Source organism: Tursiops truncatus, chromosome 6 (assembly GCF_011762595.2).
Source record: "Tursiops truncatus isolate mTurTru1 chromosome 6, mTurTru1.mat.Y, whole genome shotgun sequence".
Classification (NCBI taxonomy): domain Eukaryota; kingdom Metazoa; phylum Chordata; class Mammalia; order Artiodactyla; family Delphinidae; genus Tursiops; species Tursiops truncatus.
The window spans coordinates 103429883-103457622 of NC_047039.1; the positions used below are offsets into that span (position 1 = coordinate 103429883).

At 37.4% G+C, this 27740-nt stretch overlaps 1 protein-coding gene and 1 non-coding gene across 4 annotated transcripts in view; both read right to left on the reverse strand.

The window, feature by feature from the left end:
- Positions 1–27740, reverse strand: part of RC3H2 (ring finger and CCCH-type domains 2) — a 59260-nt gene that overhangs the window by 24618 nt on the left and 6902 nt on the right. For all 3 annotated transcript variants that reach the window (XM_073806556.1, XM_019949229.3, XM_019949228.3), the window contains exons 2-9: positions 26544–26841; positions 24309–24426; positions 21471–21704; positions 14962–15137; positions 8420–8620; positions 7821–7953; positions 7590–7708; positions 6202–6314 (exon numbers count right to left, since the gene is read on the reverse strand). In XM_073806556.1, the coding sequence (XP_073662657.1) occupies positions 6202–6314; positions 7590–7708; positions 7821–7953; positions 8420–8620; positions 14962–15137; positions 21471–21704; positions 24309–24426; positions 26544–26774 (1325 nt within the window). In that variant the 5' untranslated portion in view covers positions 26775–26841. The remainder of the gene's footprint in view (positions 1–6201; positions 6315–7589; positions 7709–7820; positions 7954–8419; positions 8621–14961; positions 15138–21470; positions 21705–24308; positions 24427–26543; positions 26842–27740) is intronic.
- On the reverse strand, positions 8043–8153 carry LOC117312852 (small nucleolar RNA SNORD90). The gene has a single exon (XR_004527258.1). It is a non-coding gene; the product is annotated as a small nucleolar RNA SNORD90 (small nucleolar RNA).

Here is a 27740-nt window from a genome sequence, read left to right on the forward strand (position 1 = left end):
AAAAAGTATTTGGATTAAAGATATTTTCTGATATTAAATTCAGGGTTTTATTTATGGTGGTCAGATATAATACTCTAATATATGAAGCAACCTGATCTCTGATTCCATTTAAGAAAATTTATTTCCAGTCATACAACAAAAATTTCATTACAATGTAGTCCTAGTTAGTGTTCCCTCCAATATTTTAAAGTGGAGAACAACTATGTTATATGAATAGAAAGACTACACACATATGGGTTCATAATTACATATACCTAAATTAATCTAATATTAATGTTATATATAACCAAACATATGGTAATTAGATATAAACAGTGTTAGTGATGAGCAATGCCTTCACAACAGTTTCCCTTTTAGTCCTCCAGTATCTATAAACAGCTTCATTATTCAATTCTCCCCATCTCATTCATACACACACACTGACAGAAGCAGCAAAGCTCAGTAAAGACAAGTATTCCCAGATCAGCCTGGCTAAAGGTGGAGTGATAGAACATGAAGTTCAAAAAAACCATAGGTTATGGCCAGCTTATATATGTCATCTTATAGATCTGAGGAACCAATGATTACTTCTTGAAGAATGAGGGTTATGAGCAGACCTATATTTTAGAAAGGCAGTTTGGTGGCATGGAGGGGCCAGTGCTTTTCTCAACAAGCTACTCTGAAACCTGCTCTTCATCTTCATTCTTCACTTCAAAGGTTCTTGCACAAAATGCCCAGCTGCTCCTTGCTTTCCATTCTCAAAGGATAAATTTCAAATTTCCTTAAGATTGCTTGGGCAGGCAAAAAATAAAGTTTTAATTGTGAGTCTCTTAAAAGAGAGGAGTAAGGTAAAGTAAGGGACAAACAGGGATACATACTGGACTCCTGGCATCTAGGCAGCTAAAGACTTAGGCTTGGAATCTGGACCTCACAGTTGAAAAAAGCCAATTACCTCCTATTCTTTTTTTTTTTTTTTTTTTTTTTTTTGCGGTACGCGGGCCTCTCACCGCTGCGGCCTCCCCCATTGCGGAGCACAGGCTCCGGACGCGCAGGCTCAGCAGCCATGGCTCACGGGCCCAGCCGCTCCGCGGCATGCGGGATCCTCCCGGACCGGGGCACGAACCCGCGTCCCCTGCATCGGCAGGCGGACTCTCAACCACTGCGCCACCAGGGAAGCCCCTCCTATTCTTTTAAAGTCATCCATGAGCTCCCTCAAGTATTGGCTCCCTGCCTTACCCAGCTTAGAATCCATTATCTACCATTAATTCCTCCCTTATAAATACCTTTAATTCCCTTGGTCCAATTACCCTGTTGAACTCACCTGGTAAAACCCCAATCCAATCTGTTACTTATTCTCTTATTCTGTGTCTGCTCAAGTAGGTGAATGTTGCTAGAGAAAAATCATGCAATCATGCTGACTAAACTCTCTTCAAAATCATGATCAAGTATTTAAAATGGCCAAGCACTACATTAATACACTTCTCTACTAAATTCACTTTCCCATCTCTAACATCCTCCTCCCTTCCATTCCCCAGAGCCCCGCCACAGCTGATGATACTGCCTCCCACTTCACAGAGAAAACAGATGACACCAGAGGAGAATTAATTATCTTTCCATCACCAATCCCACCAACCTTCCTGCTTCTGTAACTACACACTCCACCTAAAATAGGAGGTGAAGAGTTCCTATTCCTAACTAAGGCCAATCTTTCCACTTGCACCCCAGGTCCCAAGCCCATTTGCCTTCTCAAAGATTTCACTCCTATAATTATCTTTTCTTCTCTAGTGCATCATCACTTCATTCAGGTGTCTGCTTAAATGTCATATCCTCTGGGATCCCTTCCCAGACAATCTAATCTAAAATATCTCCCCTTTCCCAATCTCCTTCTCCTTACCTTGTTATTTTTCTTTGTAGTGCCAATCAGCACCAGATATTATGTTTTCTATTTATTTGGTTTATGTTGATCTTCTCTATTACAATGTAAGCCCCATGAGAGCAAGAATTCTGCGTTCCTTATTCATCTCTCTATCTTCAGCACAATGCTTGGTACATGTTAGGTGTTCCATAAATATCTGCCTCATGAATGTGGAGTAATCCTTAAACTTCACATGGCCAAGAGTACTGATTTTCTACCCCCAAGCATTTCCTATCTCCGTAAAAGATATTACTTAGTTATGCAGGCCCCAAACCTTGGAGTCATCCTTGATCTTCTCTTTTCTTTATACCCCACATTCGATCTATCAGTCCTATCAGCTCTACTTCCAAAATATATCACAAATCTGGCTACTTTTCATCATCTCAATTACTATAGTCCTAGGACCAAGCTACTAATCTCATGCCTGGACCACTGCAGCAGTTTAACTGGTCTACATCATGCAGACACTAGAGTGACATTTCTAAGACAAAATTAAAATCTCATTGTTCCATTTGAATAAAACCCTATAATGGCTTCCAAAATAAAATGCAAACTCCTTGCCAATGTCCACCAAGCCAATATGGTCTGGCCCTCACCTAATCTCTACAACATTATCTTTTGCCATTCTTCTCATTCTCCAGGCACACTCGTCTTCTTTCTAGTTCCTGAACATGCCAAGCTTGTTTCCACCTCAGACTTTCTTTACAGCATTTTATTAGTAACTGAAATTGTCCGTTTACATGTTTACTGTTCTTCTTTCCCCACTAGAAGTACCTCAAATAGTACCTAGCACTTAACAACCATTTTTAAAAATATTTCTTGAGCTGGTTGACCTCAGGCTTTTGATACTCTCCAGAATGCAGCAATTTTTGGGAATAGGATTCCAATACCCTAAATTCTAAAATATATTCACACAAATATTCTTAAGAGAGATTCTGGGCATTTGTTTGGTTAGAGATATGTATAGTAGAGAAAGCAGGCTGGGATAAAATTTATTTAAGTTAAACAAACATTTGCTGAATTCCTCCTGGTACATTATGGGAGCTAAGATAAAGGCTCCGCCCTCAAAAAGTCCAGAGCTGGGTAGCAACATGCATTTTTTTAACCAACGAGATAATGACATCTTCCACTTCCTTAATGCTTTGTATTACCCTGTTTTTCCTTCTTCTTCTTCTTCTTTTATTTAACAGCAACAGAGAGTGTGAAGCTGGTTGGAAATATGAACTATAGATTATTTGCTCTTTCAACATAAATATCCTGAGTTTACATGTCAAATACCTGTTAAGTGCAGAAAATATAAAGATGAATAACCCATAAAATAAACGAAGTCCAGTGAAAATACACACCAGTAAATAAATAATTGCAATACAGTGAGAGAACTGGTAGTTATAAAGTTACCAGGTATAGAGCACTATGGCAGCACAGTGAAGAAAGCAACTAACACTGCCTGGGAAGTCAGGGAAGTTTTCAGACAGAAGATGATACCTGAGTATAATCAGGAACAGGAGCTCTCCAAACAGAGAAGAGGAAAGCATATGATATAGTGAACAACATGTATAAGGGAAAGAAGAGTAAAAGAATTCATATAGTAGTAAACTGGATGTACCTTAAAAAAATAAAGAATGCAAAAGGTGGAATAAGGCTGGAAAGCAAGATTGGGCCCAGAACCAGTGATATACTGAGGAACCAATTAAGAATTTAAAGCAGAAGATGGACATGATTAAACCCGTATTTGTGAAAGAAAATCTTGGTTGAGACATAGGGAGATGCATGTAAAAAGCTACATAGCAGGACTTCCCTGGTGGCGCAGTGGTTAAGAATCCACCTGCCAACGCAGGGACATGGGTTCAAGCCCCGGTCCAGGAAGACCCCACATGCTGCGGAGCAACGAAGCCCATGAGCCACAACTACTGAAGCTCGTGCACCTAGAACCCATGCTCTGCAACGAGAAGCCACCACAATGAGAAGCACATGCACTGCAACAAAGAGTAGCTCCCGCTCGCCACAACTAGAGAAAGTCCGCGTGCAGCAGTGAAGACCCGACACAGCCAAAAATAAATATATAAATTAATCAATTAATTAAGTAAAAAAAAGCCACATAGCAGAATAGACAAATTGGGTAAACACGTGAAACATTAAACATTGCACCTGGCACAAAATTTGACTGATTAATTTGGCTATTGTTATTTTTACTGCTACCAATATAAGCTCAGGCAAGAAATAATAAAGTTCTGAAGTAGGAACTGGAGATGGAGAGCAGGAAGCCAATTTGAAGGTGTAAGAGGTAAAATGGATTTTCAGGTGGGCACCAGTTGTGAGTGGAGTATGAAATCACACAGTTTCTTCTCTTTTTTAAGTGCTCCCAAGCAAGGTCCCCTAAAAAGCTCTATTTTAACTAAAAAGCTCTACTTCAGGTATGGACAAGCTCAAAATATCTCGAGTCTAAAAAATCATCTTGATGTAAAACTCTGTATACATCATATAGAACTGCCTAGACTAGATGCAAACAGCACCCTTTTTTTCTTAAGACTCCTGCAGCCTCTCTGGGATCTTCCAGTCTGGGAGAAGCAGGGGGATAGTAAGAAGGGAAGCATGTTTCTGCTCTTCTTTTTAATGCACACACATTTATCTTCTATCACACTGCTGTTGCTGTAGAGCTCATTATGTGCAGGGCCCAGTGCTAGCCACTGAGAAGAGGAGACAATAATAAACAAGATGGATATATAGTCCATGGACCTTACACTTCAGTAAGGCAAACATTCAATAAATAGATCAGGGGTCAGCAAACTATCACCTATGGGTCAAAGCTGCTTGTTTTTGTAAATAAAGTTTAAAGCCATGCCCATTTCATGCATTGTCTATGGTGGCTTTTTTGCTACAGTGGCAGAGTAGAGTGGGTTGACTGAGATCAATGAATGGTTCACCAAGCTGAAAACATTCACTAACTGCATCTCTACAGAAAAGTTTGTCAACCCCCAAGACAGACTCCATAAGTTAATTATAATTTTGATAAGCAGGAAAAAGAGGAACCTGGTTTAGTATGAAATCCTGGGGGGATGCCCCTGAAAAAGAAAGGATGAGCTAGGCACAGGGAAAGCTCCAAAGACAAGGCTAGAAGGAACCACATTATATAAAAGACTTCAGGTGGGAAGGAGCATGGCACTGACAAACAGTCAGCGTGGCTTGAGTATACAATAAAATTAGGGAGCGTTGTGAGATGAGATAAAAAAGGCAGGCACAAACTAGATGACGCAGAGTCTTGCGGGCCAGAGCAGATTTTATATGTTTATCCACAGAGATGCCCAAGTCTCATTACCTGCAATGAGCCTTATGTGTAAAGTTCTCCCTATTTTGGGGGGAATAATGGGATTGGGGGTGGGCAACGATAGCTATAAGATGACTAGTTAGGAGGCAACTATGGATCAAGAAAAGGGGATGACAGCTTAGACTATAAGGACAGAAAGAACAAGGAAGAGTCAAGAAATATATAGGAAGGTGAACTGACAGAACTTGGTGACTAAGACAAGCAGGTGAAAGCTGGCAAAGATGATTCCTATAACATGGCACGTATAACTGGCTGGACAGGGTACACTTAGGGATAGCAGATAGAAGATGTACACAAGAGAAGATGTATAATAGGAGAAAATTAGCTCAAATCGGGTTTAAAATGTCTAAAAACAAGAGAGATGTCCATTAAGAGTTGATATAAAGACCAGTTATTCAGTAGAAAGGCTGGAATCAATTTTTGGTGCGATCTCAATGATGAATGTTTTGGTTAAAAAACAAAATAACAAAAACTTGGACAACACATATTACAGCTTATATCCATTTACTTTTATGTCTGGGGTAAATGGACATAGAAAAAGGGATTACCCATAGGACAAGAGAAAGGGAAAAGAAGACAGAAAAAAGAATGTTAAAAAGACCAAAAACCATAAAAAGAAAATGTATCTGCTTTACCATTTTACCTGGGACTCAGTTGTTACCTTCAATGGAACCTGAGCAAGTAAAAGTGAACATAAGAATACTTTCATTCTGCACAGGTGTTTAGCAGAAACATGGATTCCAGATATACAATGGTCTAAAATATGACAGCTGAATAAGGTTCTAAATCACTTATTATGTTAACCATGCTGCCAGAAGCAACAAGGTGTGGTTTCAAAAGAAAAGGTTATTTTTCAATCTAAAGACTTCCACAATGCAAACTTGATTGCATCTTTGAAACTCATCACAAACTTTAAGACTCTATATAACACTTTCATAATGACCAAAAATTAATCCCAAATAAAAGAGTTCTCCTAACTTACTTTTCAAGCTCTTCCTGAGAATGGGCAAAAGTACAATTTGTTCCTCGTGGACACCCTCCTTGCTGTCGCAAATCTCGGCACATGCTAGTCTTATATTTGCTGTTTGGCTGAGGCTACGAAAAGAAAATCAATGTTTGGAAAAGTGAAGATTCCAGTTGTCACTCACTCTTGGGACTCCAGAATTTTATTATACCTTTAATTCTTTTTCATGTTAGATAAGTAATTCTTGTGCTGACACAACTACCACTGCATTGTTTCCTGTTATGAGTTATGTGGCATAACCCTGAGCTGGCATTTTAGATATTCATTCTGAGGATTATCTGGAACTGGTTCAAATGTTATGTTACTTATTTGTCAGGCAACAAAATGCCCACGAAAATAAAAGATTTTCTCATCAATTCATTGCTGTCTCAAAATTATGATACCCAAATCAAGCAACCAATTTCAAAAAGCATTAAAAAAGCCAGAAGCTTTGTCCACTTAAATGTTCTCAGGAAAAGGGAGAATACAACTTACCCCAGAAGTTAAAAATTAAGAAATACTAATTTATTTGTCAATTTGAGAGTACACCTTTCTTCTAAGGCTTGGAGCTAAGTTCATACAAATAATGAGGCAAAATATAAAAACATCACCATAACTGCTATAATTTGCATCAAAATCTAAGATGTCATTGTTATTTCTATGACCTTAATAAATATAAAACATTCATCTTTCAGTTAAGATTTGAACATTATAATGTCTTCTAATAGAATAAGGACAGAAGAGTGGAAAGATCACTTTGGAGTAGATTTGATACCAGTTCTGTCACTTACTGCCACCATGACCTTACATATGTTATTTAACCTCTTTAAACTTCAGCTTGGGAACAGCAATTATCTTGCAGGTGGCTGTGATGATTAGAAATAATATATGTAAAATACTGAACATAGGGACTGGCTCATAGTGATTTAATAAATGGACGTTATTACTAGAATGAAGGATTTTACCTTAAATAACTCCTTCCAAGGACACTGAAAATACTTATTTATTTACTTCCACACATATACAAACATGAATTCATTGGTATGGCAGCAAAGGAGAAAAAAGTGACAATTTCCCCACATTAGAAGAAAATTAGACAAAATATTTGGAAGGAATCAGATCTATAGAGTTGGTCAAAAAAACCTGCAGTAAACTCATATTCAAGATATGCCTCCAACTGCTGCTGTACTATGAATTATTTATCAGGTGCACTAAAACTTGGGTTTCTCTCAAAAGAAGAGAGACAATAAAAACTTATGTGAGAGTGGAGTCACATAAGGAGTCCATTAACCAAACAGCTTGTTAAGATGTTCAGGATGCCCTGTTAAAAATTTAAGAGCAGTCAGAAGTGCAATAAATGTGCTTACCTGAGGTGTCTCATGGCCTTTTCTACTATAATTTTGTATGAAGTCCACAAGGCCATGAACCACTGTTTTAACAGCTACCATTGCATTTTCTAGCTGCTCCCAAGTTGGTGAAACAGCATCTGTATAGTCCACCAAGGGGATGGGATGACGAAAAGAATTTGTTAGCAGTAAGTCTCTTGTGTTATTTACCTCAAAGGTAGAAAAAGTATAAGCAATTATTTTGTCACATACCTGGATTAGGGTCTATGTTTGCAAGAAGCTCTAAATGAGGCCTCAGTCTATTTAAGTTAGCTGGGTCACCTGTTCGTTGCAAAACAATTGTCAATTCCTGAACACTCTTTGCAAATGATTCTGGAGACTGCAGCTAACATAAAAAGAAAACAGAATGGTTTTTACTCTGGTTTTTATGACCTGTCTATATTCAAATGCTTTCATTTAGTCAACATACTGAATAGGTTTTCAAGTGTCTTCAGATTCCATAGTAGGAGTATCAATGATGAATTAAATTTTCACCTCAGAATCTGCCCTATGAAATTCATCATTAGACACTTAGAAAACTTATTTATTAGCTAACTGGTGTCAGAATATAGATAAATGACAGACTTGGTTAGCCAGGCTACTTTTATGCTAACATCCTGTATTTGCTTCCCTGTTGCCCCCCTTAGTTTATTTTAAAAGTTAGAAAATAATAAAAAAGAAAGATATTTATAACAGTCTTATATGTAAAAACAGGACTCTCCAATTGGTTGTCTCTTTACTCCCTTCAAAAGATTCAAATACTCTCCAATGTAGCAGAATGATATAAAATCAGCGTCTCTAATTTCACAAACCTTATCAATGATAGACTGCATGTGTGATTTATGCGCCAAGTCACCATACAGAAGTGAAGACCACTGCTCAGGTGAAATACGGAGTCCTGCTTCCATAGCAATATGAACAATTTGGGCATCATGTTCTCTGCGTAAAGCCTCATAACTCCGAAATTCCTCCTTTAGCTGCATCAAGGAAGAGTCTTCATCCCTTTTGGTAACCTAAAAAATAGAAAGGAGAGAAAAACCCATCAGAATTACTCTGCTCTTTCTCCTTCCCCAAACAACTTTTTCTTTTTTTTAGATGGGGGAGATACCTATAGCCTATCAGATACTACATGGAGAAGGTACAAAGAAAATAATGTCCTCACCACAAATTCTTTTTGGAACAAAGCAGAACTTACAAAACCTAATACATAGTTCTGCCTTCCTTCAATGAGCTCAGCAGGTGGTAGGGAAGAAACTTGTAAATAGAAAGTTATAGTATAAGTGCTATTGTAAGACTCTATGGCAACATAAAGGAAAGGCAATTAAATCTGACAGGTGGGGGAGGGAAGGGTGAGTATCAGGGAAGGCTTCCCCCAACAGAAGGCTACATGAACTGAGTCCCGAAGAATGAACAGGAGTTCCCCAGGCAAAGAAGGGTGAGGAACAGAATTCTCAAAAGAGTAGCAAGTGGTAAACAGAAACATGAAAGAGCAGAGCACATGGAATTACAGGCTAAGATGTAGGCTGGAGAAGAATCACAGAGGGCATTGTATACTATGGTGAGAAATTTGGGGACAGGCACAATTTGTTTTATTGCATTTAATTTATTGTGCTTCACCGATAGGTACTGTGTCTTTTACAAACTGAAGGTCTGTGGCAACTCTGTGTCAAGCAAATCTATTGGCGCCATTTTTCCAACAGCATTTACTCACTTCATGTTTCTGTGTTACATTTTGGTTAATTTTTGCAATATTTCAAACTTCATTATTATTACATTTGTTATGGTGATCTGTGATCAATGATATTTTATGTTACTATTGTTGTTTTGGGGCGCCATGAACCACATCCATAAAAGATGGTGAACTTAATTGATAAATGTGTGTTCTGACTGCTCTATCAACTGGTGTTCCCCTGCCTCTTTCCCTCTGCTCAGGTCTCCCTATTCCCTGAGACACAACAATATTGAAAGTAGGCCAGTTAACAGCCCCACAAAGGGCTTCAAGTGAAAGGAAGAGTCACATCTCTCACTTTAAATCAAAAGCTAGAAATGATTAAGCTTAGTGAGGAAGGCATGTTGAAAGCCAAGACAGGCTGAAACCTAGGCCTCTTGTGCCAAGAGCTTGCCAAGTGGTGAATGCAAAGGAGAAGTTCTTAAAGGAAATTAAAAGCACTACTCCAGTGAACACACAAATGATAAGAAAGCAAAAGAGCCTTATTGCTGATATGGAGAAAGTTTTATTGGTTTGGATAGAAGATCAAACCAGCCACAACATTCCCTTAAGCCAAAGCCTAATCCACAGCAAGGCCCTAACTCCCCTTAATTCTCTGAAGGCTGAGAGACGTGAGGAAACTGCAGAAGAAAAGTCTGAACCTAGCAGTGGTTGGTTCATGAGGTTTAAGGAAAGAAGCCGACTCTATAACATAAAATTACAAGATGAAGCAAGCCGGAAGTGCTAATGTAGAAACTGCAGGAGGTTATACAGAAGATCTAGCTAAGATAATTAATGAAAGAGGCTACACTAAAGCACAGATTTTTCAATGTAAATGAAACAGTCCTGTATTGGAAGAAGACGCTATCTAGGACTTTCATAGCTAGACAGGAGAAGTCAGTGCCTGTCTTCAGAGCTTCAAAGCTTCTCCTGTTGGGAGCTAATGCAGCTGGTGACATTAAATTGAAGCCAATCTTCATTTACCTTTCCAAAAATCCTAGCTAGGGCCCTTAAGAACTACGCTAAATCTACTCTGCCTGTACTCTAGAAATGGAACAACAAAGCCCAAATGACAGCACATCTGTTTACAATATAGTTTACTAGATATTTTAAGCCCACTGATCAGACCTACTGCTTAGAAAAAAAGATTCCTTTCAAAATATTACTGCTTGTTGACAATGCACCTGGTCACTCAAGCGCTCCAATAGAGATATACAATGAGATTAATGTTGTTTTCATGCCTGCTAACACAACATCCATTCTGCAGCCCATGGATCAAGGAGTAATTCTGACAAGTCTTATTAGTTAAGAGATACATTTTGTAAGGCTAGAGCTGCCATAGATAGTAATTCCTTTGATGGATCTGGGCAAAGAAAACTGAAAACCGGTTGGAAAGGATTCACCCATTCTAGATGCCACTAAGAACATTCGTGATTCACAGAAAGAGGTTAAAATATCAACATTAACAGGAGTTTGGAGGAAGTTGATTCCAGCCCTCATGGATGACTTTGAATCGTTCAAGACTTCAGTGGAGGAAGTGACTGCAGATGTGGTGGAAACAGCAAGAGAACGAGAACTGAAGTGGAGCCTAAATATGTGACTGAATTGCTGCAATCTCATGATAAACCTTTAATGGATGAGGAGTTGCTTCTTATGCATGAGCAAAGAAAATGGTTTCTTGAGATGGAATCTACTCCTGGTGAAGAAGCTGTGAAGCCTGTTGAAATGATAACAAAAGATTCAGAATATTACATAAATTTAGTTGATAAAGCAGCAGCGAGGTTTGAGAGGATTGACTCCAATTTTGAAAGAAGTTTTGCTGTGGGTAAAATGCTATCAAACAGCATTGCATGCTACAGAGAAATCATTTGTGAAAGGAAGAGTCAATCAGTGGGGCAAACTTCATTGTTGTCTTATTTTAAGAAATTGCCATTAACACCCCAACCTTCAACAACCACCACCCTGATCAGTCAGCAGTCATCAACACTGAGGCAAGACTCTCCACCAACAAAAAGACTATGACTTGCTGAAGACTCAGATGATGGTTAGCATTTTTTAGCAATAAAGTATTTTTTAATTAAAGTACATACTTTTTTGGCATCATGATATTGCACACAATAGACTACAGTGTAGTGTAAACATAACTTTTATATATACTGGGAAGCCAAAAAATTTATGACTCGCTTTATTGCTGTATTCGCTTTATTGCTATATTCGCCTTATTGCAGTGGTATGGAACAGAACCTGCAATATCTGAGGTATGACTATACTATCCTGTACGGAATGGGAAACCACTGAGGACTTTTAAATAGAAGAGGGACATGATCGTTAGGCAAACATTAGTGCTATGAGTGATGATTAAGAAATTAAGAAATTTTCTGCCACCACAAAATTTATTAGGGTATTTTTATAGCTTTAATCTATACTTAAGTGATAAAAAACATAAATTCAAAAGGTAGAGTTTCACATGTCCTAGTAACTGTCTAATTATCTAAACATGCAGGTATGTGGCTAGATAATTTCCGCAATAAATGATACACACTTATTTCTGAACCATTAAAACTTGCTAATGGCCACAATGAAATTTGATACCTGGTTAGAATTCAGAATACCTAGGCAGAGTACAGGCTCTGAACCTTAGATTGAACAAATAGTTCAAACTATTCAAATTGATGATTTTCTCATCAGGAAATGAAAATCTCCCTAGACCACCTCACTGGTAGTCTTGATTGCTGTTGTTGGCACATGAGACAGCAGTAGTATGACCCCCAAGAACATGAAGGTGGGGAAATCAAGTTATCATCTGAGAGTTAACTTAATAGTATCAGTTCACAATTCTCTTTGAGAATATATAAATACATTATAAAAAAGTATGGGACACCCAAAATTCTAATCAACACAGCCTTACATAGAATTTAAGAAAGAGCAGAGCATAACTTAGAAATCACAAAATAACCTACTTAAAGAAACACCGAGGAGGGACTTCCTTGGTGGCACAGTGGGTAAGACTCCACACTCCCAATGCAGGGGACCTGGGTTCGATCCCTGGTCAGGGAACTAGATCCCACATGCATACCACAACTAAGAGTTCTCATGCCGCAACTAAGGAGCCCACATGCTGCAACTAAGGAGCCCGCCTGATGCAACTAAGACCTGGTGCAACCAAATAAATAAATAAATATTAAAGAAAAAAAAAAAGAAACACTGAGGAAACAAAAGGAGGAATTTTTTTTTTTTTTGCTGTATGCGGGCCTCTCACTGTTGCGGCCTCTCCTGCTGCAGAGGACAGGCTCCGGACGCGCAGGCTCAGCGGCCATGGCTCATGGGCCTAGCCGCTCCGTGGCATGTGGGATCTTCCCGGACCGGGGCACGAACCTGTGTCCACTGCATCAGCAGGCGGACTCTCAACCACTGTGCCACCAGGGAAGCCCAAAAGGAGGAATTATTAATCCAAAACAGAAAAAAGAAACCCAAAAAACCAGAGGATGGTAACATTCATCTAACCACCAAGGTACAGGGTGCCTCTTGGGCAGCATGAACATCTATCCACCTGAGTTGTAAGATGTATACAGGTGGCTAACAGAGCCTGGTCCTATTAAAGTTCTATAAACGTGCATCAAAATCACCTATGAAGCTTTGAAAACTACAATTTCAGGTAATCAGAATCCCTGGTTTCAAGGACCGCATAATTAATAAGTATATATGAATGCTCAAGTCTCACTGGTATAGTTTGGTATCAGATATACCAAATCAAAATATCGAGGGATGGGACCCACAAATGTATACTCTTCAAAACTCCAGAGGTGATTCTGATGTATCTTCAGTTTAGAATCACTGCATTAAACAAGAGAATCATTAACTCCCCTTGTTCTGATTCCATGCTAAGCAAGCAAAGGTTTGATACTCTTCTACAGGAAAATAGCTATGACATGAGAATTAAAGTCAGTTAAAAGTTGCACTTCTCTTGGGCTTCCCTGGTGGTGCAGTGGTTGAGAGTCCACCTGCCGATGCAGGGGACACGGGTTCGTGCCCCAGTCTGGGAAGATCCCACATGCCGCGGAGCGGCTGGGCCCGTGAGCCATAGCTGCTGAGCCTGCGCGTCTGGAGCCTGTGCTCCGCAACAGGAGAGGCCACAGCAGTGAGAGGCCCGTGTACCGCAAAAAAAAAAAAAAAAAAAAAAAAAAAAACTTATAAAATTGATAATATGTAGTATGTGACCTTGGTTGTGGTGATTCTGTTCCTGAGGAACCCCCAAAATTCAGGTCTCTAAGCCTATAATCAAGGAAAAGACCTTCAACAATGGTGAGTTTATTAGAGTAAATGCCCCTGGAGAGAGGCCTTTTGGCAACTGTCAGCATGATATCCTTTGATTCATGTAAACACTGCTTTTAACATTTTAAACTACAGGGCAGCAGTACAAGATGAAATGGGAGCATGAAACTGAAATCTTTCTAAACTTAGTGTTATTCAAATGTCAGATATTAGGAGCAGCTGTAGATGTATGACAATCATAAACCACAAATCTGTATGATACCATTGAGGAAAAGAAACAACATTAAGTCAACAATACACAGTGTGAGAACCAAGCCAGTCACTTCAGGATGATAAATGATTTCTGTAATTTGCCTGCTTAGCCAAAAACATTATGTTCGAGGAACCAGAGATTCATTTCAATTGTTGCCCTAAGAACACAATCAAGCACTGTAACTATCAGGCAGATAGTGTCCAACCCTCATTTGTGGAGATAAGTGAACTCATTTGAACATATTTCCATCATCAATTAACCTGTTATCTCAAACTAAGCAGAGTGCCAAGAAAACCTCCTTTCTGCCTGTACTGTTTTCACTCTTGGACTATAAAACCAGCAAAATAGCTTAAATAAGCTTTGGCTTCAAATTCAGATGTTTTACTTTATAGAAGTACTTTATAGATGTTTTGCTTTATAGAAGCCAATGGGTCTTTCTATTTCCAAGTCCTTGGGCCCTTCTCAAGTCCCCACCAGTAACCTATATTCTTGTAACATGCAGAAACGTCAAGGATTCAGCCTACTTTCCACATCTCTCAGTAACTGTCATCACCCATAAGCCTATATGACAATGAAACTACATTTCTAAATAACTTAGGGTTCATCCTTATCCTCTCTGCCAAAAACCCCACCATCTAAATGCAGAGTGGGTCAGTATCCTCAACTTTTCACTCTCTTGTCATCCATAAGACAACATACGGGCCATCTTCAGATTAAAGGCTTTAATCTAATCACCACAGAGAAAGAGATAAAAATAATTAATAGGTAAGTTAAAACATTACCTACTGTTATGAAGTTTTCAGTATGCTTCCTGACTCCCTTTTAAGATGGTAAACATTAATGAAGTAGGCTTCTTTAGTTCACTTTTACTATTCCAAGAGCCAAGTTTACCAAAGTATTTTCCTCACAGTGTTACTGACACCTTCACGTATGTGTTCTTACACCCACACATAGTAGTATCACACATATGCAGTATCACAGATGCAATAAATGCAGAAAGCAAAGCTTCCTTTTAACTCTTGTAAGCATTCTGTATTTCTGGGGCCTCTAGACCAGGTAACACCCATTCCAGGTATCTCACACCCAGGCATGTAATGTTTAGATGGTTGCTTGCTACTTACCTTAAAACAAGAAGCTCGATACAGTAGTTGCACAACATGACCAATACTTGTTTTTGATGCCTGAGGAAATCTTGGTTCTAGTCTTTGCACAACAAAAAGTACCAGAACTTTCCTTGAGAGAGCAGAACCATCTTCTAATGCCAGCAACACCAGCTTCAAGGCCTCTTCTTGCATAGCTAGAAGTAAAGAACATGAGTTCATGATAAATGAGGAGAACTGCAGATCATGCCTGTCAGACTACTTTGGGTATTAGTTTATGGTGGTTCATTATCTGAAGCCTGTAAATACTCAGCAGAAAAACAGGCCATCACACGTGTGCAAATACAGTTTACTTAAAAAGAAATCAAGCAAAAGAAAACATGCGTCCTACTAAACAACCAAATAGAACACAAGTCAACAGAACTTAAACAAAATATATCTTCTGTAGGTATTTAGTAGTCAACTAGATAATGATAAAGTGAAAAAAAGCCCTCATTTTTAAAACTCACAGAGCTACTATGACAATTAAATAACATGTAGAGAACACATAGTAGTCTTAAGATAAATGGTAATTTTTTAATGCATGAGACTGTTGCTTTGCCTGTCAGAATTATTTTGTATATAATTTAAAAGTGATATTAGCCCCTGGATGCAATACCTAAAGAAGGCATCCATTTATGTTGTTTTCCAGCCAGGGAGGTAGAGTATAATCTGAATCTAATCATGAAGGAGCATGAGAAAAACCCAAATTAAGGAATATTCTGTAAAAATAACTGCCTGTATTCTTCACGAATACCAACATTAGACAAAGAAAGGCTGAGGAATGGTACTATGTTAAAGAAGACTAAAAAGAGACATGACAAATAAATACAATACGTGATCTTAGACTCAATCATAAAATGAAAGAAAATAAATGCCATAAAAGGCATTTTTGGAATAACCAACAAAATTGGAGTATGAACTATAGACTGCAGCATTGTACAAATGTTAAGTTTTCTGAATTTGATGAATGTACTGTTTTTACGCAGGACACATACTTAAGTGCAAGGGGTAAAGGCGCATGAAATATGCAACCTACTCTCAATGGCTCAGAAGAGAGTGAATTATATAACAAATATAGCAAAATATTAAAAACTAGTGAATATGGATAAAGAGTATATAGGAATTCTCTGCATTATTCTTGCAACTTTTTGGTAAATTTGAAATTATTTATAATTAAAAAGTTAAAAATACATTGACTCTCAATGAAAACAATGGAACTGAAAGATCTAGAATCTAGATTAAAAATCAAACCTCTCTCTTCCCAAGTAAGACATCGAGGCCCAGAAAAGTTAAGTGACTAGGCCAAGTTTCACAACTAGTTAGCAACAAAATTATAATTAGAACCAAGGACTTTTTTAAAAGTTGAGGTAAAATTTACGTCACTAAAATTAACCATTTTAAAGTATACAATTCAAAATGTTGTACAACCATCAACTCTATCTAGCTCTAAGACATTTTCATCACCTGAAAGGAACTCTATAGCCGTTAATCAGTCACACCCCATACCCCTGACCGCACCCCCACCCCCACCCCCGTCTCTGGGAACCACTAGCTTGATGTCTGGTTCTATGGATTGACCTTTGTTGATGCTTCATATAAATGGAATCAGAATATTGTGACCTTCTGTCTGTCTTCTTTCACTTAAAATAACATTTTCAAAATTCATCCACATTGTAGCATGTATCGGTTTCTCAATCCTTTAAATGGCTGAATAATATTCTATTTATAAACATACCACATTTTGTTCATCCATTCATCAGGACTGATGGACATCCAGATTGCTTCTACCTTTTGACTATTGTGCATAATGCTGCTATAAGCATTCGAGTACAAGTATTAGTTTGAATACCTGTTTTCAGTTCCTTTGGGTATACACCTAGGAGTGGAACTGCTGGGTCATACGGTAATTCTACATTTAACTTTTTGAGGAACCGCCAAATTGTTTTTCCATGGAGCCTGCATCATTTTACATTCCCAAGTTCTCTAACATCCTTGCCAACACTTTTTATTTTCCACTTTTTAAATTATGGTCAACCTAGTGGGTATGGTATCTCATTGTGATTCCGATTTGCATTTCCTTAATGACCAATGACACTGAGCATCTTTTCATGTACTTCTTGGCCATCTATGTATCTTCTATGGAGAAATGTTTATTTAGGTTCTTGGCCCATTTTTTTTTTTTTTTTTTTTTTTTTTTTTGTGGTACGCGGGCCTCTCACTGTTGTGGCCTCTCCTGTCGCGGAGCACACGCTCCAGACGCGCAGGCTCAGCGGCCATGGCTCACGGGCCCAGCCGCTCCGCAGCATGTGGGATCTTCCCGGACCGGGGCACGAACCCGTGTCCCCTGTATCGGCAGGCGGACTCTCAACCACTGCGCCACCAGGGAAGCCCCCAAATTTAAATTGTGTTGTTTATCTTTTTGTTGTCGAGTTATAGAACAAAGAATATTTGATACCTAGTCTAGTGCTTCTTAGGTAAGGTAAATAAACATGAGGAAATATCCACAGGTGAGCATTCTTAAATTATATATAAATATGGATTTAAAAAATTATTTTTCAATTTAACTTTGTATTATGGAAAATTTTAAACATATACAAAAGTAGGGATAACATGTACCCATAATACAGTGGCTGACACTAAGGTTTCATCTACTCATTACCCACTTTTCTAGTTTGTTTTGGCTGGAGTGGTTTGAAGCAAATCCAAGATAACATAGTACTTCATCCTTAAATAATTCATTATGTATTTCTAACACGTAAGAACTTTAAATTAACATAACGCCATTATCATATCTAAAAAGAGTAATATATTTCCTTAATATCATCTAATACCCAGTTCAGGTTGAATTTTCTCCCACTGCCTCAAAATTTCTTCTTATAGTTGGTTTCTTTGAGTAAGTATCCAAATAAAGTCCATATATTGCTTTTGGTTTGTATGTCTTCAAGCTTTAAAAAAAAAAACCTATACTAGCTCTCCCCCACTCTCCCACCCACCTGTTTAAAAGAAAATAATTTGTTGCAGAAACAATCATTTTTCTAAACAATACCCCCACATTCTCGATTTGGCTAATTTTGTATTTGTGATGTTCCTTTATCCTCCTTATTTCATGTAAACTAGAGACTTGATTAGATTCAGAATGAGTTTTTAGCTTTTGGGTTTTTTTTTGGGGGGGGGAGGCAAGCATACACCTTATTCTATGTATCACATCAGGAGATACTTAAGACCGAGATGTCTCACTTTTAGTAATGTTAAAATTGATCAGTCGGTTTGGGCCTTTTTCATTTATTAACCTTTCATCTACTGGTTTTAACAGCCAATAATAATTCTTGCCTAGACCCATTAATTCATTTTATGTGATTTTTCTAACCTTAACATTGTTTTTCTAAATTTATTAGCTGGAATTTTGCTAAAAGAGAAACCTACCCTCAAAATCCTGAGAAACTGTCCTTGAAAGCAATTTGAAAAGGAAAGTCAGAAAGAGCATGCTTGATGTTTTTCTACTCCTTTTCCAATTTTTAGCATAATGTGTTGGTGCTCTAGCAACTACCAAAGATAACCAATTTATTTTTTCTGTACTATCATTACAAGATCATCGATTTTCACACATTTTATGTGTTCAATCCATTATAGTCATTATTCATTTGGAGGTTCAGATTGTCCCACTTTTGTCCAGTGGGAGCCTTTTCAGATTCTGTCCTTTTGACAAGATTCTGATGGTCTTCAATAGCTTTTTTGCTTTCTAGCACAAGACTTCCCAGGTTCATCTTGTACTTTTCTACCCTAAAACTGGGATAAGAAATTTATTAAAAGAGCCCTGCTTCTTTTTAGTAGGAAATGGCATTTATTAAAGGCCACACTTTGGGTGCTATGGCTATTCATTGCTTCCAAGCCTTTTAAGTAGACAGAGCTAGGAAACAGTCATTTTCTAGAAAAAGAAAAATAAATGAGTCTGTACTTATATTGCCAATTCAAATTTAAGAATGCAGGGTTTTTACATAAATTCTTTGATTTCATATTTTCTTTTTTTAAGAAAGTATCTCTCTTTTTTTAAATGCCAAAAACCTTGGTTCCTGATGGCATTGACATAATTACCTACTTGCTTTATCCTACTGTGTGTCTGTATAATAGTTTCAAAATAACAATACCAATAGAATTATAAACAATATGATTAGTGAATGCAATTTAGAATTTATTATATATCACACTAGGAATATAAAAATCAAAAACACTGTGTTCTAAAGTCACCTGAAATAGTTCATTCCTGATGAATATGCTACCAACTTATGAATGTTTTAGCTTTTCATTCTTAGGTGTTTTTTTGTTTTATTCATTTTATTTAAATTTTTAAAACTTGTATTTACTAAGAATTGTTTTATGATTACATAAAACATTTACATGGGTACAAACTACAAATCAACGTACACTGAGCGAGATCTAGCCTCTGTCTCTATCTACTTTCTCTTGGTTCTTCCCTACTCTACATGCTTATTATTTTTAAATTTTTCCTACCATTGCTTCCTTTGGAAAATACAAACAAATAATTAGAAAATGGTTGTCTCTCTCTCCCTTTCCTATTTAAAAGTGTGCTTTACTGTAACAGGTACACTATTCTGCACCTTGCTTTTATTTTTTAACTTAATGTATCTAGAAATCACACCCAGAAGAATATATACATTTTCCTCACTACTTTCAACAGATGCATGGTAGTCCACTGGAAGGATATATACCAGTTTACTAAGCCAGTCTCCTATTCAGGTTGCTTCCAGCTGTTTACTGTTATAAACAGTGCTTTATAACTTTATGCATTCTGCATTTTTTGCTATATTTATGGGACAGATTCCTAGAAATAGCACTTTTGGGCCAAAGGGTAGCTGCAGAGGTGATTTTGCTAGATATTGATAAATCCCTCTCTTTAAAGTTTGCACCACTTTGCATTCCCACTATTACTGGATGAAAGCACCTGTTTTCCCACAGCCTTGACAAGAGACAAAAGTTGTCAGACTTCTGAATTCTGCCAATCTGATAGGTGAGAAATGGTATTTCACTATAATTTTAATGTATATTTCTCTTAATATGAGAAAGACTGAGCACATTTTTATCTGTTTGAGGACCATTTACATTACTTTTTCCCTTGAGTTGTCTGTTTCCACCTTTAGTCAATTTTTTAATTGGGTAGTTGGTATTTTTCTTCTGAGTTTTTACAAGTACCTTATACATTAGTTATATTAGCCCTCTGTATGTGATATAAATATTTCCCCAAGTTTCTCTTTTTTTTAATTTTTCTTATGTTTTATTATGATGCAATCAAAACAATTATATAGTCAAATACCAATCTTTTCTGTTATCACTTCTGGATGTGGAGCCAAAGAAAACAGTGTTTCCTACTCCTAGGTTATAAAGGAATTCACTCATGTATTTGTTTTTATTACCTATACAATTTATTTTTTAATCATGAGTATTTCTAACCTACTTGGATTTATGTAGCTAAGGAGTATTAAGAAATACATCCATGGGGACTTCCCTGGTGGCACAGTGGTTAAGAACCCGCCTGCCAATGCAGGGGACATGGGTTCAAGCCCTGGTCCGGGAAGATCCCACATGCCACGGTGCAACTAAGCCCGTGCACCACAACTACTGAGCCTGCGTGCCACAACTACTAAGCCCGTGCACCACAACTGCTGAGGCCCATGTGCCTAGAGCCCATGCTCCGCAACGAGAAGCCACTGCAATGAGAAGCCCGCGCACCACAACGAAGAGCAGCCCCCACTCGCCGCAACCCAGGTGTAGCAACAAAGATGCAATGCAGCTAAGAATAAATAAATAAATAAATAGAAAAATATTTTTTAAAAAAGAAATACATCCATGAAAAAAAGAAATAGAAGAAGAAAAAAAATTACATCCAATTTTATCTTTTTCCACATGTCTATCCAGTGGTCCCAATGCCACTTAGTAAAAAAGTTTCCTTTGCAAAAACAAATTCTTCCTAGCCTATAGTTCTAAATAAGAAAGGCAAAACAATAAAGCTTTAAGAAGATAACAAAGGAAACTATTTCATAACCTGGGTACAGGTAAAGATTTTTTAAACAGAATGTAGATGATGGTAACTATAAAGGAATCATCCCCTGATGATTCTTATTTTTTCTAATAATTTGTTTCCCAATTTTAAAGACAATCATGAACTTTTAATTTCTTTCATAAAAAGGTTTACTTTTCTTTACTTACTACCTATGTATTATTAGGCCTCTCTCTAACTCACTTTTCTAATTTGTAAAATTGGATCTGTGTCACTTTTCTTAAAGAAATGAGAAATTCATTCTAAAACACTATCACACTGTTTATCATATAAATTATGATTAATAAAAACTAATTTATCTTTGATTATGTCAATATTTGTAAGTATAAATCTGAGTATTCTCACCTACTCCTAGAAATTGGCATCCTCTAGCTCTGATAGCCAATAAGAAAGGCAAGACAGTGATCTATCTTACCTGGCCCTAGAAACTGGCATCCTCGAGCCCTGACAGCAGCCCATAAGTTGGCAGACAATTGCTGAGGGTTCTGGTGCTGTAATATTAGTTCTGTTACAGTTCTTTCTCCAAGTGAACGGGCTGCTCGTATGGCTCTTACACGACCTTCTTCCTCCACCAGTTGACAGTTTACAAGTGTCACCAGTTTCCTTTGCATTGGACGGCTCAGTGCACTCTGGTTCAAACTAGCTACACCTTTAGGAAAAAAGGAAACTACAGTTTTTTTCAATCAAAAAAGACAAGTCAAATTTCATTATCTATTTAATGAAAATATCTAGTATTTAACTATTAAGCCACAATTCCTAATCAGTCCCCATAAGGTACTTTCATTTTTTAACAATGATTATTTTGTCCCTGTTCTCTGTGGTAACTGCAGCCTAATTTTTAGTTACTTCGAATTTTATTTGGGTATCCTATTCTCTAGGCTACGTGTGTCCCACAAAAGAGAGTAATTTGGGTTTATTTAGTCTATTCTTCATCTTCACTAAAACTATTGAAGATAAATTTAGACCTAAATAAATGAAAAAATCTAAATGTAATGATTAACAACAGCTCTAGTTTTGGGGGCTTTTTTTGTTGTTGTTTTGTATATAAAACATTTAGAACACGGTTTAATGACAAAATCTTAGATCCTATTCCCTTTTCAGATTCAAAGATATTGCTCCAGCAATTCTTCCCTCTCTCCCACATCATCAATTGTTCCCTTCCTACTTGATCATTTGCATCAACATACAGTAAGAACAAGCATGCTGTTATTTCATACATCTTAAAAAAATTAATAAATCTTTTTATTCATCCCTTTTCCCCTACCTGCTCTGCCCCATTTCTTTCCTCCGTTTTGCAGCAAATCCTCTAGAGTTGTCTATATTCACTATCTCCAAATCCTTGCTTCACAATCTTTAAAACCTACTCCAATCAAGTTTTTGCCACTATCTCTTGACCAAAACTGCTCTTCTCATAACAACAATTACCTCCTCTTTGCTAAATCAATGGTCAATTCTCAATCCTTATCTTATCTGACCTTTCAAGAGCACTCAACACAGATCACTCTTAACTCCTTTAAAAACATTCTTTACTTGGCTTCCAGAACACCTCTGTTTCTTTATTTTCTTCCTTCCTTCTTCCTTTCCAGTCTTCTTTGCTGATTTCATCTTTTCTTCTTGACTTCCTAATGTTAAACAGCCTAGGACCCAGTTTTTGTTTTCTTCTCTATCTATACTCACTACTTAGGTGATCTCATCCAGTCTTATTGCTTTAAATACTACCTGTATGTCAATGACTCCCAAAATTACAACTCATGCCTCATTCCTTAACATATATCCACTGGTTACCTAACAGCATCCAAGTGAAGATTTGACATCTCCAATTCAACATGACCAAAACTAAACTCCTGATCTTCCTATCTAAACCTAATGTCCCTGCAGTATTCCTTGTGTAAATTGATGGTAACTTCTCTTTCCAGGTGCTCAGACCCCAAAACTCAGGAGTCATACTTGACCCTGCTCTTTCTTTCATACCCACATCCAATAATTTAGGAAATTCTCTTGATTCTACCTTCAAAAAACATCCAGACTGTCCATTTCTCACTAGCTGCACTTCCACTAACCTTGTCCCGTCAGCCAATACCCTGGTTCTCCCTTTGTCCTTCTACACTGAATTCTCAACAGAGCAGCTAGTGTGACCCTTTTACCATTAGTCATATCATGTCATTCCTCTGGCTCAAAATCCTAGAGTAACTCCCCAATTTCACTAAGAGTAAAAGCTCAAGTCTTTAAAATGGCCTGTAAGTCTGTACAACATCTGGCCTCACCATTCCTTTTCATTACCTCATACTGCTCTCCCCCTCACTCACCCTACTCCAGGTACATTCTCCGTACATTATCCTGTTTTTGTTCTTTGAAGACACTAGGCATGCCTTGGGGACTTTGTTATTTCTTCTGCCTTGAACAGTCTTTTCCCAGTAACCTACATGGTTAACTACCTCACTTGTTTCATCTCAAGTTCGAAAGCTACCATCTTAACAAGGTCTACACTAATCACCTTGTTTAAAATTGCAACCCACCCTTTTCCCCTCACTCTGACATTTCTGATCCATTTAACTATACTGTTTTCTTTCCACAGCAATTATCATTTATAACATAGTGCCTGGTACTTAGGACATGCTCTTTAAGTATCTGTTCAATGAATGAATGAGGTAGATAGGATAAGTTTCTCAAGGAAGCAGTGTCCAAAATATCCAACAGTGGAAAGCACAGAGCAGATACAAAATAAATACTTGATTAATTCACTCACTCAACAACTTTTTATTACATCTATGACCTGCTACCTACCTACAGAAGAGAATTCCATTTCTGTCTCAGCACTTAACTTACTGAGCTTATATGCCTATCTCCCCAATAGACTGTGGGCTCCATGAAGACCCTAACATGTAAGTTATGTAAGTTAACTGTAAGTGCTCCATAAAATTTAATAAATGACTGAATGAATACATGAAATTGTCTTAGTAGGATTCATTAAAACTAATATTCTGCTATAGCACCATTAGTTTAATCAGTGAATATAAACATTGTATAAATCTCAATATGTAGTATGTCTGATGAATTCTTAAATTAATAACAATATTGATTATCTCTAGAAAATAGTATAATGTTCTCAATCAAAAAGATTTCCATGATCCCTTTAAGCAAACTCATTTATCAAAACTCAAAATTATTTAATAGAGTATCAACATCAAGTCTTCCAAAATTAATGTATTACCAAGTCCTACTCACCCATAAAAGTACTTTTTTATGAACTTACCTTTACCTCCACTTAGTGGTTTTAAGTAGAGTGCCAAATCCTCAACACATTTCTTTGCAACCTCATAGTGTTTGTTCTCACCTAAATTACTTAACTTTACTGATTGATGATCTGGTACCTAAAAAACAAAGAAAAATTGAAGAAATACACTCATCCAGTTCATGCAATTGTTAATTTTATATTTGATAATAATCTTGGTGAGTATAAACTTCTAATACACAGACAATCAAAGTAGTTTAAGTGAAATTAAAGCCAAACACCTAGCCAATCTGCTTTCCAAGAATGAAGGATATCATATTTAATAGCATGGGCTGGGTGAATTAATGAGAGGAAAAAAGGAGGTAGTTAATTGTACAATGTATCAATGTTATTCCTCAGGGATGATAACTATGCTATAACTTTGAAAAATGCTATAACTTTGCTCATCTATCAATGAGCAAAACAGACAAAATATCTTGCCCTTGTGTAGCTTACATTCTAGTAAAGAGGAAGCAGTCAATAAATTTTTTAAAAAAATAAATATATAGTATGATAGAAGGTGGTCAGTAAAAATTATACAGCAAGGATAAGGGGGATTTGAGAGTGTTGGAGGGGGATTGCAATTTTAACAGGGGTGGTCAGGATAGGCTTCCTTGGGAATCATGACATTTGAATATAGACTTGAAAGAGGAGAGAAAATGAGTATCTTAGGCAAAATAACAGTCACTGAAAAAGCCCTCAGGTGGGAACAAGTTTGGTACATCTGACAATTGGTTAGGGAGCCAGTGTGGCTTAAGCAGAAAGAGTGAGGACAGAGCAGGAGATAAGGCTGAAAAGGTAATAGAAAAGGTAATAGAAGTCATATTGTAAAGACCTGCAAGATAATTTAAGGACCAACTGAGAGAACATTTATAAGTGAAAAAACACAATACCTGACCTATAGCAGATGCTAAATGATAGCTAGTATTATTACAAATAATCTACAGTATTTTATTGAATCTAAGATGCCACTGTTTGCAAGAGGCACCATTGTTTTATGCACCATTAAGGAAAAAACTGCCAATTAATTTATGACACACTATTGATAAATAGATGCATCTTGATTTCAGAGTGTCTAACTGGATTATGAACACTGAAAAGAAATGTGCTTTAAAAGGAAAACCTCAAATATCAAGACACTAAAGGAATGGAGTATTTTAATTCACTGAATTTTCTAAGAAGTGATTAATCAGAAAAATCCTTACTTTCTTGCTTTAATATGCAGTACATGAAGTACAGAATTTCATCTTCTTCCTCACCTGTAAAATGGGGATAATAACTACCAGAAGAACTATGACAAGAATTAGTGATAATAGATGTGGACTGCTTACTATCATACCTAACACAAAATAGGCCCTCATTATATGAAAATTATGATAAATCTAGGGTCTTGCTGATTCAGTAAAATGATAAATAAGATATGCTATTTCTATAGCATATGAGCATAAGCAGAAACTGCAGAATTTGTTACTGACACTCTAGAAATTGGTTTTCTACATATACATCTTATATATGTATATATACCTATACAGACCTATTTTCTCATTTATAATATCATCCTAAAAGTCAAGTGAAGTTTTAAAGAAAACCAAAAAACCTCCACTTAAGGGTTATAGATGGTTGATTTCTGGCCAAAGCTTTGATTACATTTCTTTTCACGCACCCTAATGACTAAATATTTACATATGCTTATACAAAAATGTTTCTTATCCACCAAAATCACTTAAAAACATAACTTTTCGGGCTTCCCTGGTGGCGCGGTGGTTGGGAGTCCGCCTGCCGATGCGGGGCATGCGGGTTCGTGCCCCAGTCTGGGAGGATCCCGCGTGCCGCGGAGCGGCTGGGCCCGTGGGCCGTGGGCGCTGGGCCTGCGTGTCCGGAGCCTGTGCTCCACGGCAGGAGAGGCCACGGCAGTGAGAGGCCCGCGTACCGCAAAAAAACAAACAAAAAAAACAAAAACAAAACAAAACAAAAAAAACATAACTTTTGACCACAACACTGAATACAAAAAAGTATATAATTATATGCAATTTACAGTTTTGCATAAGGATTTATGACATTATCTAAAGAAAATCATTTGCGGAATACAATAATGAAAATCAGGTATCCTGAGTATTTTTTATGTCTCAAATATCCCTAAACATACTTTGTACCCCTTAATGAACAAAGTTCTATAATTATTACTTATATCAAACACGTAAAATCCTGAAAGGTTACCTGGGCTCCAACTAACTGGAGAAGTGCGAAGTTGACAGGAAGCACATCAATGTCTGTGTTGATGGCAGTCTGATCAAAAGGACAAGCTTTTCGGTGAAGTTTATTCAAGCAGGTCTTGCAAACAGTGTGTGAACAACCTAAACTGATGGGTTTGTGCACATTCTCATCAAATTCATTATAGCAGATTGGACAGGACAGAAATTCTGTCCATTGAGCTGCCTGCACAGGCATTGTGGAAGCTGGATGCTCGGGTTAGCAGTCTAGCAGATCATTATTTTGCTGGGTAGTGTTTTGTAAGCTGGAAATGGACAAAAGTAAGAATTAACCACATATTCATCATTCACCTTTCAAGAGTTAACTGTTTAAGTCAACCATCACAGCTTCAAAACCTAAAACACTTTTTTTTAAAAAATAAATTTATTTATTTATGGCTGTGTTGGGTCTTCATTGCTGCGTGCGGGCTTCTCATTGCGGTGGCTTCTCTTGCTGCGGTGCCCGGGCTCTAGGCGTGGGCTCAGTAGTTGTGGCGCACGGGCTTAGTTCCTCCACGGCATGTGGGATCTTCCTGGACCAGGGATCGAATCCGTGTCCCCTGCATTGGCAGGAGAATTCCCAACCACTATGCCACCAGGGAGGCCCAAAACCTAAAACAATTCTGAATAATTCTATATGCTTTGAACATCTTTTTCTTTAAATCTATTTGCTGAATTAAATTTCTGAAAAGTTTTTGTGCAGAAACAATATCCTAATAGTGCTCCTTCTGACTAAACATATTTATATCAGTTGCGCATCAAAGCTTTCATGTATTTTTCTTAATGACCACATCAAATAAACAGATTAACTTTCCACAATTTCATTTTCAGAAAAACAAATTACTTTGGATTGCTAATTAAAAAAAAAAAGTGTTTCCCTTGGATATCTACTACCCCCAAGCATAGTAAGATATGACCTAAGAGTTAGTGAACTCTGGAAATACTGATCCAAACAAAATCACGGTCAGTCAGGAGTGAAGGAACAGCTTTGCCACCTGAATGACCAAGTCAGTCAAGGATAGTTCACCTTGGCAGTTTCACAAAAGAGGAAATCTCTGGTCAGGACTTGACTGTGAGGCTAACTAAGGTACTGAAAAAGTATGAGAGAAGACTGTTAATGATAGAGCCATTTGTCCATAAATGAAAGAATGATGCTAACCTTAAA